Raw genomic sequence first — 18,791 nt, forward strand, 5'->3', positions numbered from 1 at the left:
GCTCCAGCCACCCAGTTCAGGCAGCGCTGGAGAGCGCTGAACTGTAAGACTTGCTTCTTTAAATAGATTATATTCAACAACATATAACTTGGAGCAAACCACATATTTAAAAAAAAAAGACTACGAGAGAAACCAGGTTAAAAAGAACCATCTTACAAACAAGATGGACAATCTATTAGCCCTTGGCAAGCTAGACAACCATTGTACACAAAACAACAAGCTGTACAAAACCGAAAGGAGATAGCAGAGATTTGTAAGGCTTTCTGCCCTTTTATTCTTCTCCTGGTCCAACATGTCTTCTGATCTCATTCCGAGAAAGCTTCAAGGTCATGTCACAACAGCCACGAATTCATCTCCGGTATGTGCAAAATTCAAACAAATTTATGTATAGAGATAAAATTGCAAAGGTAAAAACAAAACTAAAGGCCAGGATCATGCGTTAAAATATTTCTTCTGAGTCCAAGAGACTACAGTTTGGGTACATTTGAAAACATATTCCAAACTTTTAAAACAAGCTACAGTTTTTTTTTGGCCGATAAAAAGGTTTATTTGTTGAGGAAAACTAAAGGAGGATCCTTCTGGTGAACACTTTCTTCTTCCTTTCTAGTATATTCCCATTTGCTGACAGACTTGTTCACACAATGACTTTCTCTATCTCCTCCACTTCTCACTCTTCCCCATGGTTACTAGCTTTTTTACAGCGAAAACCGTCTCGACTCTCATCCTGCCTTGGACAGAAATTTGACGTGGAAGTGGTATCTGTTCAAAAGAAGTCTGAGCTCAGAGATAGGGGAGAGGTATTTAAAATGTCTATAAATAGTACACTGAATGTGTTAGGGATCTACTTCCAGGCTATGTTACAAACAAACTCCGGCGTCCAAGCCACCGTCCTAAGTCACCTATATAAAAGTAGTGATAGCTAGACTCCAGCAAAAGGAGGCATCTTCTTCGTGACTTTGAAAAGTCTCAATTACCCCTTCCAAGCAAGTTTCCCTGGTTAAGGAAGACCCAAGATCAACCGCTTTGTCTACAACCCAAAATGCACAGAAATGATATTCGCAAAAAGCCCTTTGGATGGGAAGAGAACAAAGAAAAGGAAGACGTTTCTTAAATGATCAACGCCACAGAACCGTGGCTTTACACGTCTGGACTGAAACATTTTGTTTTGTAGGTACAGCATCTTTTGCTGTGGAATTTCTACCTAGACATCACAACGCTGACTCCAGAAAAGCAACGTGACAGAATCCAGTCCAATCCCTAGCCGTGACTGCGGTTAGGTAGTCTTGGGGGCTTGGATGGAGGATGACCACGGACTCAGGGAAGTTCTTGGAAAGCGATCCGTTTTCAAACCAGTGTTCATAGCTGATCTTGGGTCTGTTTTGGAGATGGAGCTGTTGTCACAACCACAGTGGAAACTGCTTTAGTAGAGCCAGACACTGTTCCCTGCTGGAGATGGGAGGCTGGTACAGTTTGAATTCGAACCTGTTTGAAACGGAAAGAAAAAAACTCAAGTCATGTCAAGAACAACCTGGTGACACATTGCACTTGCATCGCACTCTGAAGTGCTGGTAAATTATCTGTTTCTGCCGCCAACAAAAATTAATTTATACGAACAAGACCAAGCACCGAAACACATCAAGAGCAGAATCTGTCACAAGAAGATCGCTCCATCCGCTGTTCACGTGGGATGGTGGCAACAGATCTCAAGATTAGAGAGGAAGAAGTAAAAACTAGTTTGAATAAAAACCTACGTGTCAGCTGCTTTTACAAGTTTTCAGAAGAAGGACTTGGATCCATTGGATACTTCACTTCTACAGACTTGTTACTAGCAGCTCTCAATGCAGATTAATTCTTTGGAATTACAGAACACTAAGTTTCCAGACAGAAAGATGGATATGCAAAGAAGCGATGTGATTTCTTCAAGAAATGGTGACCCACAGAAGCCAAAGTACAAAGCACTATAAAAAGAGCCAAGTGTATAGAAACAATCCTTCAGGCAGTTGGGTACATTTCCTGACAGGATTTTTGGGTTTACATTCATTACACTATCAGTGCTTCAAAAACATTTAAAAACCGTATCTGGATGGAGGGAAGGTAAAGGAGATGATGCACTCGCATGCGCTTAATGCAGACGCTACAGCCAAGCTGTGTACCGGTACTTTTTATGGAACCCCATATATCAAGCGTAAAGTCTTCAGGAGATGTTAAGTCATAAAAAAGCAAATAATATTATCATTCTAGGTGCCGTTACCTGCGTGGCCTGGCCTTGCTGCTGCAGCTGCTGTAGTTGCTGTGCAGTCAGAAAACTCACTGGCTTGTTCCCAGCGATCAGTTTTGTCCCTGCTGGCATCGTAGTCAGGATGATATTTCTACCTAATCCACTGATGCTAAGGAAAGAGAATTGTTGAAAGGTTAGCAAACGGCACAGCAGGCGAGCTCTTCCAGACTCACAAATTGTTCTTCAGTTGCTAGGAGATTAAAGTTACTTGTCTAATTTACTAATGATTTTAAGTAGTGGGGCTTTTTCCCCCACAAAACTGGCAAATACACAAGTGACAAGTTTATGTCAACATCTATCACTATGATAGAGAATTACTTTATCACACGAATTAAATCCTCTAATTCTGGAGAGTGCACATCACGGGGTTAGTCTGATCAGACCTGAACACTTCTCAAGGAACGCTGAAAATAGCCGAGCACACAGTGTTCTGCCTTGAAATACTAACTATGGGAGACACTACCAGAATTTGTGCAAGAATAAACAAAAAGACTACAGCATCGGAACGCCAGAGGAATTTTCACAGAGGCAGTTAACACTTCCCTAGTTTCTTTAATGGAGAGATGGCCTCAGATTGCACATATTTTTAGGTATGTCACCAGGTTAATTCTTGCTCAAACACACAGAACTAATCCAATAGTTTCAAGGCAAAGAACATTTTTTCTTCAGTGTATTTGCTAGAACTACACCTCAGGGCATCTAAACAAAGATATTTTCATTGCCAGGCACCATATTCATTCAGTTTCTTGCAGCTAATGGACCTATTAACGGACTGCAAGTCTATTCCACCCTCTGCTTGCTAGGTCCCCAGGAACCTATTGAACACAGACCTTCCTCAGCCTATTTCTAAAGCAAAACTACCAGACGCAAAATACTCACTTGGCCCCAAGGTTGCCCTTGATGATGGGGGCAGTCACCACACTCTTGCCTTTCACTGGCTGGCTGATCACTGACAGAGGCACTGTTATTCGTGCTGGTAGCTTACCCTAGAGAAGTTGAAGAACACATGAGGAGCCGCGGGGAGTTCAGCAGAGAAACTGCTTGACAACATGCAATTACCACTCAGCTTGCTTTTTAGGAGTCCTGGGAGTAGAAACCAACAGCAGCTTTGCTGATGAAATCTGTGCTCCGTTTCAGGCTCATTAAAATTCACCTCCATCTCATTCACTTCACAGCTGCCTCAGCCCTGAAAACCCGCATCATCTTTGCGCCACGGTATTTCTCTGGGATGGCTCATTGCATCCGTCCATGATTTTTATCCTTAGGAAGCTCTGGTAATGTCAATTAGCTTATTCAGCTTTCACGATAACAGTTTACGGTGCCTTCCGCATTGGACATTAAAATTGTATTAAACGGGGAATTCGGTAAAAAAGTGAATACAAGTAACAAGCACTTCTAGTTCTGACACCATTCCAAGGGAAATTATTTCAGAGGTGTGGGGCAAGACGCTGAGCTGCACGAGGTAGGACTTCAGATAAGCAAAGTTTATTTCATTCACTCGCAACAGGAGGTAAGGGAAGACATATCTGACTGCTTTCTGATCATTCAGCATTTAGCTACAATTCCAACACCATGAAACCAGTTGCAGACCCACATTCTACAGTACTTAATTTGAGCCTCCGTGGACGTAAAGAGAAGTTTTCAGACATAAACCATCAGTACATTTCAGCATTCCCCTTTCTCACCCACCTCCCGAAAAAGTTTAGCATTACTTACTGCCTGGGATGTAGATACTACTGTGGTGCTGACGGGTACCTGCCGCACAGCAGTGGCTCCTGTGCCTATAGTTATGGGAGTCCCAGCAGCTCCCGAGGCCACAGCAACTGCTTTCGACACTGTGGCACTCATGGTTGGTAAAGAGACAGCTGAGGTATGGACTGTGCCGGGCACGCTCACTGCTGAGGAAGAGGGCACTTGCTTAGCATGAGTAGCTACAGTAATAGTCTGCCCAGCTTTGGGCGGCATCACCCCCAGCCCCTGCACGATTCTTATAGTAGCAGCCGGCTTGGCCTCAGTGGATGCCACCGTAGTTATGGCTTTGCTCTTCTGATCTGCCACGGTCATGCCCAGAGCAGGCATCAGTCGGAAAGCGGAGCTTGTTGGCTCTGCAGTCTTTAAATCAGGAGTCACTTTAACCACTGTGCTTCCAGCTGGGCTGGAAGAAGCAGAAGTGGCCGTGCTAGTCTTGGCTGGAGAATCAGCAGTCTGGACAGGATTGGACGTCACGTGCAAAGTTGCAGAGATGCCTTTCCCACTAGCGCTGCTTCCCGCAGCTGCTGTGAAGAGGTCCTGAGTCAGTTTGACAGTAGTGACTTGAGATTTGGCCAGGGTGGCCATCATGTCCGGGGTGATACGCAGCACAGTCTGTCCCTTCGCATCTGTGGTGATAGAGGACGGGGGTAGGCGCAACACATCCTTTCCTTGGATCCGAAAATTGGTCGCTGTGAGGGGGATGCCACTTCCAGGCTGGGTCTTCATGCCAAGTTGTCCTGTAATAGCCACCTGGAAGAGATCAGAGAAACGGCTGTATCAAATCAGGACACAGTCCAAGGCACAGCCAAAGTAAAGCTTCCCAACAGGATGTTTGCTCCCATCAGAACTGAAGCGGCATGACGCTAGCACTCGGTACACTACTGAAAATAGTTTTGATTGCGCATCAGGTGGCATTCCCAAAACAATATAAAATACTAAATACTATGGAGCTGCTTTTTCAAACAAGATGAATGAAAATGAGATCAACATCTGAAGATGCTTAACGTTGGACTAACACGTCTTTTACCCGTACGTGAAAATGGGGCTCAAATACACCAAACCAGCAACTGCCTAAACCCGTACGGTCAATAACTCATACAGCATTACAGCTCACTACCGTTTTCACTATCTTTTCACATCTGCGTATCACGACCGTCACAACAAATGGGAAACGACGGGGTCGCGGAGCCCAGTTCCTTGTCTCTCCCTCGCTCTCACCTGCTTGATGATATTCTGGCCAGCTACGTTCTGGATGACGGTGGTGGAGGAGGTGCTTGTAGCAGAACTGCCTGGAGAGCTGGTTACTGGCTTTACAGCAGGACTGGGCGCTGCAGACAGCCCTGTCACAGTGATGCCTGTCTGTCCCGTCACAGAGCTTCCTGGTCTTTGCACCTGCACCGGGCTGGTTTGAGCTTTTACCGGCAGAGTCATCACAGCCTACGGAAAGACAGAGAGGCAGCCTATGAGCAGACTAACGCAATACTAACAGACTAATAATTGACTCTCTCTGTCTCGTGCCTTAGAGCTTGCAAGTTCTGTGGACTTTTTACTGTAATGCACAATTTAATCGTGCCACATAAATAGGCAACAGGGCGGAAAAAAGGAGCACTGAACAGTATTATTTACACACAACTGTTTCTACGCTCCTGCCCTGCAGTTACTGCATGTTCCAAGTGAGCAAGTAATCCCTGTGCACCATACCGAAATATTAAAAGAAGTCAGAGTAGAAGACAGAGCTACTTCACCATTTCCACGCAGCCAAACTCACCTGAGGGAGCACTTTGGTTTGCGTGGCTGTAGCTGGAACGCGGATTTGAGGCACGGACGTAGGTTGCTGCTGCTGCTGGGTTACCGCCGGGGCTTGCTGAGACACAGCTGGGAGGCTGGACTGGGCGGTGACCACCCGGACCTGCGGCAGTCCTGAGGAGGTGGTATGGCTTACCACCCGGGTGGGAGGTGGCTGCGGCCCCGGCTGTGTCTGTGAACTCTGGGCTGTGGAAAGCAACGTCCCAAGCTGTGGCATGGTAGGGGATGATACCAGCAGAACACTACGGAAAAGATAAAGCCAGTAGGTCAGCAAAGATGTAGATGATCGAGAAAGAACCAGTAACATTCACAAGCAATGTATGAGACGGAAGAGGTACCTTTGGCTGGGCTTTGCTGCCTCTGATCCAGCACTAGATACGCTCTTGCTAACCACAGACACTGGTGGGGGTGAAATAGGCGTTGCTGGTAATGCTGGTGCAGTTGGTGTCACGGGCGTCACGGGAGTTGGTGGCATGCTGGAGTCGCTAAGGCTCAGCTGACTGGGCTCCGATGTGCTGCTGGGGAGCGCTTTCACAGAACTCTCCTTGCTACTAGACTTCTGCAAAGAAACCACGTCAAGCATGAAGGTCTCTAAAAAACCTGGTTTTGATTGCTGCACTCTAGAGAGCGGGCTGAGCACTTTAAGCTGAGTTCTCTATGGTTATGAATGATGCCCTGGTGCTAAATCCTGAAATCGCTGGTGACTGACTGTAAGCCCACAAATGGGCTGGTGTGTTTGGCTGCTCCTGTTCTCAGGGAAAAGTGCATCTCGGCAGTGACAAATATTCGTAACGTTCCGATTTCCACCTTGGTTAGTTTGCCAACAGCAACTACTTTAGAGATATTTGATATCGATACCAAAAAAATAAAAGACATCCGAACCCTGACAGCTTCAGCACAGCCGGGGGGACAGCAGCAGACACGTTCCACACACTCTGCTACAGATTAACCTCAAAACTAGCTCTGAAAAGACCATCCCTAAAATAGGGAGCACAAATGAATTCCATTAATCTTTCTGCTGAGATCAACACGGATAACAGCGGAAGCTGGGAGGTGTGAAAGTCCCCTCTTTCCCTCTTCATTTTGTGCACTGATGCTAGACTAAAACCTACATTCGTAAACATAATGAACTGGTAACTCAGAGAGGTGGTAATCTTCATCAGCCGCTACGGATGCAGAATTTATGGATTAAGTTAAATCCATACCTCCTTCCCAATCCCAAAAGCATCTGTGCAAAGAAATTTACCATTTTAGCCGGAGGTTTTGGCTTCTGCTGAAGAGCTTTCTTGGCCTTTGCTGCAGCAGCTTGAGCCTGGTGGATCCGTTCTGCAAATACAAATTAGTGGTTAGAGCTCCTGAACACAAGGAAACTGATTTAAGACAGACGCCAATTCAGAACTGTGAGTTCATCTTCAGACAAGAAATCAAACACACATTGTCATGGAATAGTGCAAAGAAAAATACCAAGTAAAATGAGCCAAAAAGGCTGAAACAAAGACACATAAGAAGTTGTGAATGTACATACATCTGCAGTTCTTGCACATGGGATGCTATTTTCCTAACAAATACTTCAAACTGACACACTGCTCTGCAAGACTGGATTTAAGTGCTGATGGGCTAACATTAGCAAACCGACTAGAGAAAAAAAGCTACACCGATAACTTAATGTTCGTTATCCAGCTGGACTGAAGAAGCTCAAGAGCATGGAAAGTGAAAAACAAAATGAGATTTATAAACATTTTCCACTCTTAAGATACCACCAAGCCAGGCTTACCGAACTCTTCTTCACTCCTGTCCCGGTGCAGGTAGATCCACAACTTGCGTCCAATATCATATTTCACACAGGGATCCTTCTCATAATGTAATCGATCCAAAGCACCACTAACAACAGTATTAACCTGAAAGTTCAGAATTCACGGCGTTACAAGATGTCCCTGGTTGGGCCAGCCAAAAGTCACGAATAGAGAAGTAATCCTATTTGGCATAAAACCTGAGTAAGCTGCTAGCAATCCATTTGAGTAAGAACTGACTGAGAGCACATGCTGCAGCACAGGATGCCATTTGCCACCTTGGATTAAATGGAGCTTCCACCAAAGCTGAGAGCTCTGAAAATTGACAATTTCTGAATCTAAAATGTGAGCAGATACATGACACAGTGTTAATTCTGTGGCTTTTCTAGCTGTTTTTTCATCATCCAGAGTTCGGTGCAGGTTTGCAGCAGCTCACCAGAGCAGAACATAGCTATCATTTGCTAGTGAAAGCGGCATAAAAAAATTATTGGGCCTCAGCCACTGAATACTGCCCGGGTCTGCACAGTGTATTTTTACAAGAATCCGTCTGAGGCTAGACGTGACATCCAACTTACTTGAGCACTTGTGACATCGGGAGCTAGGAACTGGGAATCTTTAAGCAGCTCACAGATTTCAGCACGAGTTCCTTCTCCATTAGGAAGGCGAGCAGCAGCATCACGAACTGAGATACAAAATCAGAGCTTAAACTTCCAGCCGTAACTAGGCAGCTGTATTCAAGTACTTTGGCAGATACATTTTGGTATTGCTCTCTTATCCCCGCTCTCATAGTGCCTACTTGCTCACTAAAATCTAGCCCCCACGATCCCTCAGAGATATGAGCAGAGATTATAAAGGAGCATTTTAAAGTACATCCACTGTGCCGGCTTTGTACAAGGAGTGATGAACTTGGGGAACAGCACTGAACCCCAGAACGACTTCGCAATGCCCCAACTTCACAACAGTGTACTGAAACCACCACTCTCTGTTTCCCGGTTATCTGAGCCTTAGCTTCAGCCAGCCCCATGGACTCTGCTCCCTATTTCACATTCTCTCTCAGATCAACAGCAACACACAGATGCCTTCTTTTCTAGTTATTCCTCCTCCCAGCACTCCACCACCTCTATTCCATATAATTTATTTCTTCTTCGCTTATGTCATCCCAGACTGCCCACCTTTTCCCTTTATAATGTCGATTCCTAAAGTCATTGCTTGGGCGGTCAGGGGAGCCCTTTTCTTTTTTAAGTAATTTTTTTTGGCCATCACCTTACCAAGGGACAAGATGGTGACATATGCTGGTCTGTCTGAGCGCAGGAGAGAATGCTCTCGGGCTTTGTTTAGTGAGGTTTCCTTGTCAAACACCCCCTTCACAGGACCCACAACTGACTCAAAGCCATGCATACGGAAAGTGAAAGCTTTGTGGGGCTGGCTGTAACGGTAACGTTCCTGTATTTGGAAACAAAGAGGACTGAATTTAGCAGGAAACACACAGTGCAAAGTCTTAAAGCTTGTGCTACGTTTATATTATAATGTAAGTTACTATCACACTCCAGAGAAAGTTTTTTTTAAATTAAAGGCTCAAATACTGCTGTATAAACTTATTTTGGATGAAGACAAGCATGAACTACTTCAAGCAGAATATAAAGCACCACCTAACCAAAGTGTGCAGGTGCAATACATTAGGTTCATTGTTAAGCAGCTGCACAGACTACAGAGGTGCCAGAGATACACGGTCTGCCCAGCAAACACCCCTTCCCCCAGCAACAAGAAGCCCTTTCTTCCTCCTCTAATCTGGAGAAAGAGAGATTTCCAAAATTTAACCTGGATATTCTACCACGCACACAGCACGTGTACCCAGGGAGAAGAATCGTCATCATGTGTTTACCCTGTAATACACGCTTGCATCTACTACAGATAAGATAACTAAGTGTATGGGTGCACTTATTGCCACTCGTCTTCTGCTCGTACTCATACACGCCCAAAAAATGTAGAGACAAGTCATCCTCGTATGCTGGGGGATGGCAGAGGAGATAGAAAGGTTGGCACTACCAATTTCAATTAATTTTGCCCAATACTCATTGGAAATACAGGTGCTTTTGAAGTAAGCAGCCAGGCTACGTTGTCAGCAAGTTTTATGTAAGGCCAAGATACCCACTTCAAGGCAGAAGAAACACCCTAATTCTTTACATTAACAAAGTTTGTGTAGAGTCTCAAACTGCCATCCCACACAAATTCTCTTGGTTTAGTGGCCAACTGTTTCAACATGTGAGTTTAAAATTAATTCTTACCTGCTCCTGAAACACACGTTTCTCCTCTCCAGTGCTAGGTCGGACTACATAGTCAGTCCTTCTGAAACAAAGGTCACCATCAGTTCTGAGCAACCACAAGCCCGTAACAGTCCCAAAGAACATCACTTCACCCTTTCTGCAAATTCTTCTGAACAAATTCTGAAAGCAGAGATCTTAAAATACGCTCTATGCACTACCTGTAAGTAGGACTGTAAATAATCTAGTTATCAGGACTGTAAGTTAGATTACAGGCTTGCTCTGACAAGATATGTGAACTTGGAGAAAAATCAGTTGACTTTGTGAAGTCCAGTTACCTGCATTTATAAAATCAGACTATCAAGTTCCCTCCTGCCCCATGATGTAAAATCTTTTTATTTTAAGCAACCAGCCATTCAGATCCAGAGGCACAAGGACCAAACTTCATAGCTTTAGTATGGACTGCAAAAGCTTTCAAGCAGTACTATATACTTACACTCTGGGAATTGGTGTTGTGGCATCTGAGCTGTCTTCATTTTCCTATCGAAAAACAGAAATGTCAACGTTGGATATAACGCAGTCACGTTTTGTGCTGCTAGGAGGTGATTTTTTCTGACTCACTTTGAAAAAAGTCTGGTCTTTGGTCTCCAACCAGAGCTGAAACAGGGCTGCCAACTCCTTCTCATGATCTTGGCAAGAACCTAGTCCAAGAAATCAGGAAAAAAAGGAAATAGAAGTCCTTTATTCGTTATGAAGCCGGTTGCTTGTACTTCCCAGCCATCTCCTACTCCCTTCCCCCCTCTCTGCATCACCAGTCACAAGGCATCTTCCGCACTTCACAGATGCTCCAATTTCAATACTTGAACACATGCAGGCTTAGGAAAGTGCTAAAACCTAGTTATTCTCCTGTGTTGGTACAAAGGACGGTGCTTCAACTCCTGGCATAGCGGGCAAGATACCGTCTGAGACACAGCCACCTGATACTTGCGCTGGTTCCCACTCTCCAAAGTAATCCCAGTTACTGAGTCCATGAGCAGAAACACATAACCTCCGCCAAAGACTGTGAAAGGGACCAGAGAAGTAGCTTCCTGACTCCAAATCTCTGCCAGTTTAAGCCTGCAAATACGATCGCTAGAATCACTATAGTTAAGAACGGAAAATTCTGCCTAGTAGCTAAAGGAATGAACATAAACACAAGAAATCTCTCATTCACTCAGTATAAGCATGGGCACATTTATTATTAATTTGCCCTTTAGTTCCCACTTCAAGAATAGTATCAGTTTGCTCTACAGAGAAGCTTAATTCATTTATAATGGTAATAATTAACAATTACCCTGAATCATCAGAAGGTGTGCTCTACAGAAGGGAAAATATGAAGGTGTTCAGACAGATTTGAAGGGTGACATAAACATGGTTAGGTCAGCCACATGAAGAAATAAAGCCCAGTGCCTTTGCTCACTTATTCTCTGTCTGCTGCTGACAGTAATATCTTGTGAAAACCTAGAATGTAAAACACATCTTGGCTCAGCTAAAAGAAAAGCCCTAACCAACGTATTGACAGCTCTGCTCGTCTTTCTCTCCGGGCTGCGGCAAGCTGAAAAGTAAAGTCCTGGAGAAAACAACCAACCTTTACTATCGTAGAAATCACAGAAGAGCACAAGATACTCACCAAGCAATTTCCACTGCTGAGTTTTTTCCTTGAATTCCACAAAAGGTGAGAAGCTGGAAGGAACATCTACAATGAAAAATGTGCATGTCAGAGACATCATACAGGCGTCCAACCCCCAAAATCCTACTGTTGTAATGCAAGATGTTGAGTTAGACTCATAATGACAGATAAAGCATTTTAAGTGATTATGTAAGTGCATCTCTAAATTTATACTTGCCCAAAGGGAAGGTGAGCATCTCAGAGTAACAGTGCAAGCACAAGAAAAGAACAGAACAGGATAACGAGTCTTTCATCCACAGGCTGCCAGATGAGATCCCGTTCGCGCTGTGAGGCACTAGGAACTGTTACTGTACGGTGACTATTCCTGGGCTCATGGGAAGTGAACTCGGGATTTACAGTATTCACCAGCATTTCGGAGAACATTAAGTATCCGTGCTGCAAAGACCACTACAACCTACGCTGTCTCTCCCTTTAAAACTTCCCACTAAGCGAATGAGAACCGCAGAATAATTTAGTTTGAGAGGAACGTCTGAAGCTTAGCTGGTCCAAGCCCCAGATCAAAGCTGGGCAACTTCACGTTTCCAGTGGATTGCTCAGGGCATCATCTAGTTTATTTTTTATTATCTCCGAAGACAATCACAATGTCTTCGCACCGGGAAGAGACTAATTTCTTCCCGCTTCAAACATCCCGCCTGAAGCGCATGATCTGAATAGGAGAAACTGTCTGTCTAGAGGCAATTTCACACACATTTTCACATACTGGGCCTTATCTACTATCCACATGCAAAACAAGTCCACCACAATCAAGAAACGTAAGCCATAAAGCCTATCACAGAAACGCTGTCAACGCTACAATGATTTATTGTAGTGATGAATTAAAAGTTGATTTGAGCTATGATATAAACCAGCACTGATTAGAACTGAGGTACAAGCATCATTAGTATTTTTAACAGCCATTCTTACCTCTGCTGTCACCTGTCAAGTACTGCAAGGCGGGTAAAACCAGTTCAGACCAGTTAGGGGCAAAGGAGAACCAGTTATTTAGTGCGCTGGCAGGAGAAGATTGCCAATCTAGAACCTTATCTTCAAGCTGAAGAGGAAAAAGAAATAGTCTATCAAAAATCTCACACTTTAAACTATGACTGTTTTAATAGAAAACAAAACAGCTAAACATATCCAGGGGACAAAAAGATTTTTATGTATATAAAAAAATGACCTGACTTTTTCAAGTAACCGTAACACCGTATTTTCAGACAGCAGACACCAAAAAGGGGAAGAAACTTCCCCACCATCTCTGCCATTAATATATAGAATATATCTAACCACGATCTAAAGAACGGGTACGGAAAGACCTACAGATTCAACTAATTAAATTTATGAAACATGTTAAAAACAGAACGCAGTATGCACTCCCAAAGGGTTTCATTTCTTTAGTATGTAATCTACATCTTAATATAATTTGCAGCAGGACAACTCTGGAGAAAAATCACCACTATCTATAAACCCCTATCTATAAAAATCACCACTAGCTATAAACCCCTCTATCCCCTGATTTTGCTTTCTGCAAAGATTCCTAGATAAGCGGGTGGTTCCTTACCACAGAGAGAGTAGCAGGCCCTTCCAGAAACAGTATCTCCAAAAGAAGGAAAAAGAAGCTGGAAGATATTTCATTTATTCCAAGGCTTGGCTTCATCTCTTCCAGAGGTCTTCAAATGAAAGAGAACACAAGCAGAATAAGGTCCCTGAGTAAATATTCACCTTCATATACAAAGATGAACATTTCGCACATCCTAAGCTGCAGAAAAGCAAAGCCTGCAAAAGTCCCACAAAAATCTGAGCTGCAACACCTGCTGCTCTCTCCATCCGCACAAGGCGTTCAGGGCCCTTTGAAGCACTTACTCCTCTTTGACAGATGACAGCGGGATGGGGGAAGGATCCTGAGACATTGGTGGGATTCCATCTGCATTGCTAAGAGAGTCGGCCAAATCTTCCACCTCGGATTTAATAATCTTCAGCTTTTTTTTCTTCTTATCTTCCTTTTCCTTCACCTTTTTCTTGAGGGTTGCAAGGTCAAATAAGGCTTTAGATATGAGAAAAGGGAAGAAGAAGAATGAGAAAAACTTCTCACCGTATTTCATGGAGAATCATAAACTAACTATATATTTAAACATATGTGGGTAGCGTGCACTCATTCACCACCAGTTCATTCCATCCTCCCAGACATTTCCATGAATCTTTATTTTTCCCCTCAATGCAGTCCTTTTAATAGAAAACCTCTAGGTTTTAAATCAACATATATGAAATTAGAAAGGCAAAGGTAACTGCTCAGAGTAGAGACACAAATTAACTTTCATCAATTAACTGGAAGCACCTTCAGTGGAAACTGGAGTTGTCTGTGAGCAACTGAAATGGAACAACTCGCAACCCCAGAGCAGTTAGCCAGCTATGTGAAGAGCGAAAGGATACAACAATCTACCGAGACCACCTTCACCTTAGCTTTTCACACACACAGGATACCCTATATTCACGCAGTGCACAAGTACCGCGTCCAAGCCACCGACCTGCTAAGGAACCTTTCCTGCCAGCATTTACTCGAGTCATAATGTCCTCAAGAGTCAGGTCTGTCGTCACTAGATCGGGGTGGTCCTACACGGGACAACGGGATAGAAATTAAAATTGGGGAAGGACAAAGTGCTAAGATAGCGACAAGGGTACAGAAAATAACCCAAGTACTGAAATGCCCCAAACTTATCCGGGATCAGCTTATAAAGTTATTTACTGCAATAAAAGTTGGGAAAACTTCTAACCCCGAAACGCGAAATTTTGTCTCTCCAAAACACATCACTAAAATTACAAAATCCTTTTAAACAGATAAGCATAAACAGCAGTTGCATCTATACGCTGACAATTAAATACAGGTTACAATAAAAAGCTGAAGGGTGGTTGCACACAAAAAACGCAGCAATCATTTTGTCACCCAGAAGTACCCTGACCTTTACGGCTAACAGATAAAAGGCTAACAGATAAAATGTAGTCCCACCCCCCCGACTTCTTGACATCTTACAGGTTGACGTTTTCGTTTCTCATGGTGCTTCTTCAACATCATCTTCAAATCACTTTCCCCGAGTTCTATCTTGTCTGCAACGAAAAAACGTTCAGAGATTATTTGCACAGTTTTCCATTATTGTTACTTTACAGACTTCTCAGAATGCCATTTTCGATCCATTCCCACTTTCAACAATCTCCAGATTTCAGTAACTAGTAACAAATTTTCCTTATTTGAATTTCATTCTTTTAATCAACTCATTTATTTCAATACTTTCTTCCTTGGGTCGTCAGATTTCATTGCTGATGCAAGTACGGAAGTGAAAAGAACGAGCCAGCTGTCCTGCACGAAGGGTTTGCAGACTTGGTTACAGTAACCTTAGGAGGGATTTCCTCAGCACATACAGCAAAATATTTCAAACTGGACTATGCTAATGCTTCAACCGTAAAAGGCAAAATATAACAGACAAATCAGTAGTACTACCCAAACTGTAGACCCTTGTGTTAAAATACTAGCCTTCCACGGAGAAAAAGACTAAATGAACTGGGAGAAGAGCCAACTGTTTTGGAGACTGCAAAAATGAAGCATTACAAGATTTCCCATCAAACAACAAACTGATTTCTTGCAGGGTCTCAAAGTAATTCTCACCCCTACATCCGTATCAACCCCTAGTTTGGTTCTCACCTGCTGTTTTCATGTCCAAGGTTGACAACGTGGGGATCACTCTCAGGGGAACTGGTGGACTTGGACAACGCGCTGGAGAACTTGGAGGCCAGGAGCTTAGATCTAAAATTAATAGAGAAATAAATTTATTTCTGCAAGACGTAGCACCAATCTACATAATTCGATATAATTCTATTACCCTGTATTCATGAGAATCATAAAATCATAGAATCATTAAGGTTGGAAAAGACCTCTAAGATCATCGAGTCCAACCGTCAACCCAACACCACCATGCCCACTAAATCACGTCCCTAAAATTAGATCACAGACAATAAAACTGGAGTTCAGTTTCCATTCGTCTACCAAAGATACTGTCCCCACATAAAAAAATCTGTCTTTCTCCATTCACACCTCAAGTCTTTAGTTCAGTCCGGGGCATTACCTTCTTCATCAGAAGACAAGGTAGTATCTCCACACTCCTCTTTCACCTCCCTCAGAATCTTCAAGTAGCGCCGGTGCGTCCGTCTGTCTCGCTCTTCCGTGTCATACGTCGGTGGGAAGTGCTTTCTCCTCAGGGTCATATCAGGACCGCCTTTCCTAGCTAAATCCAGCAAGTGCTGGAAGATGAGATACGCGTGACGTCAACTATCTCAGCTACAACTCACATACTCTTAGCAAGTTTAATGTTTGGAGCTGGTGCGGTGAGCACCTCAGTTCTTTATAAAGTAACCCTTACAAAGTATCTGCCAGATATGCAATTTTTAAACCAGCATTTTAGACCACCATTTAAAGCAGGGGGAAAGCAAGGAGGGATCTAGTAGAAATTTCTGCACCTTCATCTCCGCGTACAATACCTCACTGTCATTTTATGCAGACTGTGGAGAGGAACCTAACCACTGATCTGAGATCGATTTGTGCAGCTTCCATGCCAAGTACGTAACACAAACATGGAAAACTGTCTCTTTTGAAGAAAACATTTTACGCCTTACGGCCATAGAGGAAATAACTTCCTACACACTTCTGTATTCTTCTTCCCGTGTCACTGCGGAGCATTTCATAAAGACAGAAGTTCATCTTCATCCATACATCCCAGATGTTTCAACGTCTAAGCTTAACGAAATGATAAGCGAGCAAGTATTTGCCACGAACGCATTTCAGTTGGCAGCAATCGGTTGACAACACTATCCACAGAGGAAGACTTCATCAGGGATTTACAGGCATCAGAATCAGAGCTTTGTACCTATTCTACACCAGCCCCCCATGAAGCTGGGGAATTCATACAGCTACCTATTTAGCAGCCTTACTTGTTTCACAGTGACAGAAATGGTAGAAAATGAAGGCAGAATGACTTGTTACTAGGACAGTAAGGCGTAAAGGGGCAAATGCAGGAAGCGGGGGACAAGGCGGGCATGGAAGAAAGACACTGTACACAAGGGAGAGCTATAAGAGTTTCAAAACCTGAAATCTGCAAACATAACAATGTTTCTAGTATTCTTATATTACAGGGGCACTGGAAAACCAGAAAAGCAGCGTTCCTTAAAGGAAAGACCTCCGAAAATTGTGAATGCACAAATACCAAGACACTCTGTTGTAAAGACAACCTATTCGTTACAGAACAGAAGAAAGCGACGACCGCGCCCCGAAGACACTCACGTTGCGGGAAGCGAGGATCTGCTTGAGCAGTCGGTAGAAGTACTGCTGCTGAGAGCTCAGGTAGCGCTTGTACTGCGACTTAAAACAGAGCTGCCGGTATTTCACAACTTCAGGATTAAAGTGTCCATCTGTAAGAAAGAGGTAAAGAACACTTCAGTTTTCATCAACTGCTAGTTGAGAACTTAACCCAGAAAATACACAGAAGTTTATTATGCTCACTGACCCCGGAAGAGTTTCTGGGCGATGTGCAGTGGATTTCCAAAACGGAAGTTTTCACCACTGAACAAGGCAGAGATGAGTTTGTTCTGATGCTCTCGGTTGTTTTCAGGAAAGTGAGGCAGGAATTTTTTTAGGTGGTCTTGCTGCGCATCTGTCAGCACCTCCTGCCATGTAGACAAGCTGACAACTTCAAAGAAAATCTCAGGCTAAAGAAAGCAAAAAAACGATAGTGAAGAAAATGCATCTGCGTCCTTGACAATTTTCTAGCCCTTAAGGCTTTCTGTGGTTAAGTAACACAAGTCACGAGACAGTGTCTCACCAAATGCAGAAAACAATAGAGCGTAAAGAGGAAAGGTGAGGAAATCAACGATACTACCGGCAACAAGAAAATAAATTCAAAACTTGTAACTAACAGAACTTTCTCAAAGACATTTATAACAGAACGGTTCTAAAAGACGTTTTCCTGAGATTAATCAAAGCCCTTTTTGACACCTTTTTCCAAGACAGTCAGAAACATTTCCCCTCTTTTCAGTTTGCTCTGTAAGCCCCACAAAGGGAGTTACACACACCGTTTCCCGATGCTCCGAAACGGCAAAGTATCTTAGCACTACTCACGTCCTCCAGAAGGTCCTCAGGCAGACTGACTCTGGTGGCACCCAGCATGCAGTCCTCCATGATGCGTGTGCCATTTCCTTCCCCGCAGGGTCCCAGCTCCAGGGGGTCCGTGAGCATGTGGTCCAGAGAGTCCATCCTGCACCCTCTCCGGCTCCTGGAGAACAGCAGCAAAAACCCTCCACAACCGAAAATCCCAAACCCAGGTACTTCCCCAGCTGAGGAATGACTGAGAAGCTGCGTTTGATGAAGCGGTGGTTTAAACGCAAGCTACAGTGTCGGGCCGTGAGATACAGAAGGTATCAGAGCATTAATTTATTTAATTTCCTCTTCAATTGCAACACGAGTCATGTCAACAGAGGAATGCTTTTCCAGCCAGCGTGCACCATGCCCCGGCACAGGCAGACTGGAAAGTACAGGTGACCCATTTCACTTTGCTCCCCACCTGCAGGAGCTGTTGTCAATAGAGCGAAAGACCATGAAAAACTACACCTAAATCCTGAAAGTAGTTTTAACGTGCAAAGCCAAACGGCAGGTCTAAGGTAGGGTGTCTCTCAGGTGGAATTTGCAGCTGTGACTGGGCCAAGAGCCCTCTTCCCCTCAAGTATTATTTGGAGCAGCTAGGCTGGGAGGAAAACGCATGACCCACGCGGAATAGATTAACAAAAAATAAATAAACCCTTAAATCAGAGTCGGACAGTAAGAAACAACAGAAAAAACACCTCATTTCATACCCGCTACGCTGGCTCCGGCCGAGGCACCGACCGCTCCCCCGTGCGCGGAGGTAAAGGCACCCCGAGACCCTCCCCGGAGCGCCGGAGGTCTCCCGCCGGCTGCGAGGGCGGGGAGCCCCCCCCGGAGGTAGGCGGCGGCCCGCTCCCCGCTGAGGCGACGGGCGGCCCCGGGCCGCTCCCCACAGCCCCGCCGGCGACCGCTGGGCCGGGGCTGAGGGGGGCGGGAAGCCCCCGCACGCGGCCCGCACCGGAAAGCGGAAGGCGGCGGCGGCTCGCCGCGCCTGCGCGGTCGCCGTCTCCCCGCCGCG

General features: G+C 44.4%; 1 protein-coding gene across 2 annotated transcripts; it reads right to left on the bottom strand.

The window, feature by feature from the left end:
- Positions 1 to 137: 137 nt before the first annotated feature.
- NFRKB (nuclear factor related to kappaB binding protein) lies at positions 138 to 18,788 on the bottom strand. 2 transcript variants are annotated; one of them, XM_075173041.1, is made up of 26 exons: positions 18,484 to 18,788; positions 17,753 to 17,906; positions 17,142 to 17,343; positions 16,919 to 17,046; positions 15,708 to 15,882; positions 15,287 to 15,388; positions 14,621 to 14,694; positions 14,118 to 14,202; positions 13,456 to 13,636; positions 13,154 to 13,262; positions 12,520 to 12,646; positions 11,557 to 11,622; positions 10,509 to 10,588; positions 10,384 to 10,427; positions 9,912 to 9,969; positions 8,895 to 9,069; positions 8,202 to 8,308; positions 7,611 to 7,734; positions 7,083 to 7,162; positions 6,175 to 6,395; positions 5,799 to 6,078; positions 5,249 to 5,467; positions 3,995 to 4,780; positions 3,158 to 3,264; positions 2,252 to 2,387; positions 138 to 1,482 (listed from the first exon to the last, which is right to left on the bottom strand). In XM_075173041.1, the coding sequence occupies exons 2-26, from the start codon at positions 17,885 to 17,887 to the stop codon at positions 1,357 to 1,359; spliced, it is 3,927 nt and encodes a 1,308-aa protein (XP_075029142.1). In that variant the 5' UTR covers positions 17,888 to 17,906; positions 18,484 to 18,788; the 3' UTR covers positions 138 to 1,356. The 2 variants fall into 2 exon arrangements, with proteins under 2 accessions (XP_075029142.1, XP_075029141.1); XM_075173040.1 differs by having other exon boundaries at positions 9,912 to 9,972.
- Between the last annotated feature and the right edge of the window lie 3 nt (positions 18,789 to 18,791).

The sequence above is a fragment of the Calonectris borealis genome, chromosome 24 (assembly GCF_964195595.1).
Source record: "Calonectris borealis chromosome 24, bCalBor7.hap1.2, whole genome shotgun sequence".
Classification (NCBI taxonomy): Eukaryota; Metazoa; Chordata; class Aves; order Procellariiformes; family Procellariidae; genus Calonectris; species Calonectris borealis.

Coding starts and splice junctions, on each gene's coding strand:
- NFRKB (XM_075173040.1), bottom strand. CDS start 17,887: ATGGACTCTCTGGACCACATGCTCACGGACCCCCTGGAGCTGGGACCC. Junction 6,079..6,174: donor GCAGCAAAGCCCAGCCAAAG/GTACCTCTTCCG, acceptor TCTTTTCCGTAG/TGTTCTGCTGGTATCATCCC. Junction 3,265..3,994: donor TAGTATCTACATCCCAGGCA/GTAAGTAATGCT, acceptor CAACTTCTCTAG/GGTAAGCTACCAGCACGAAT.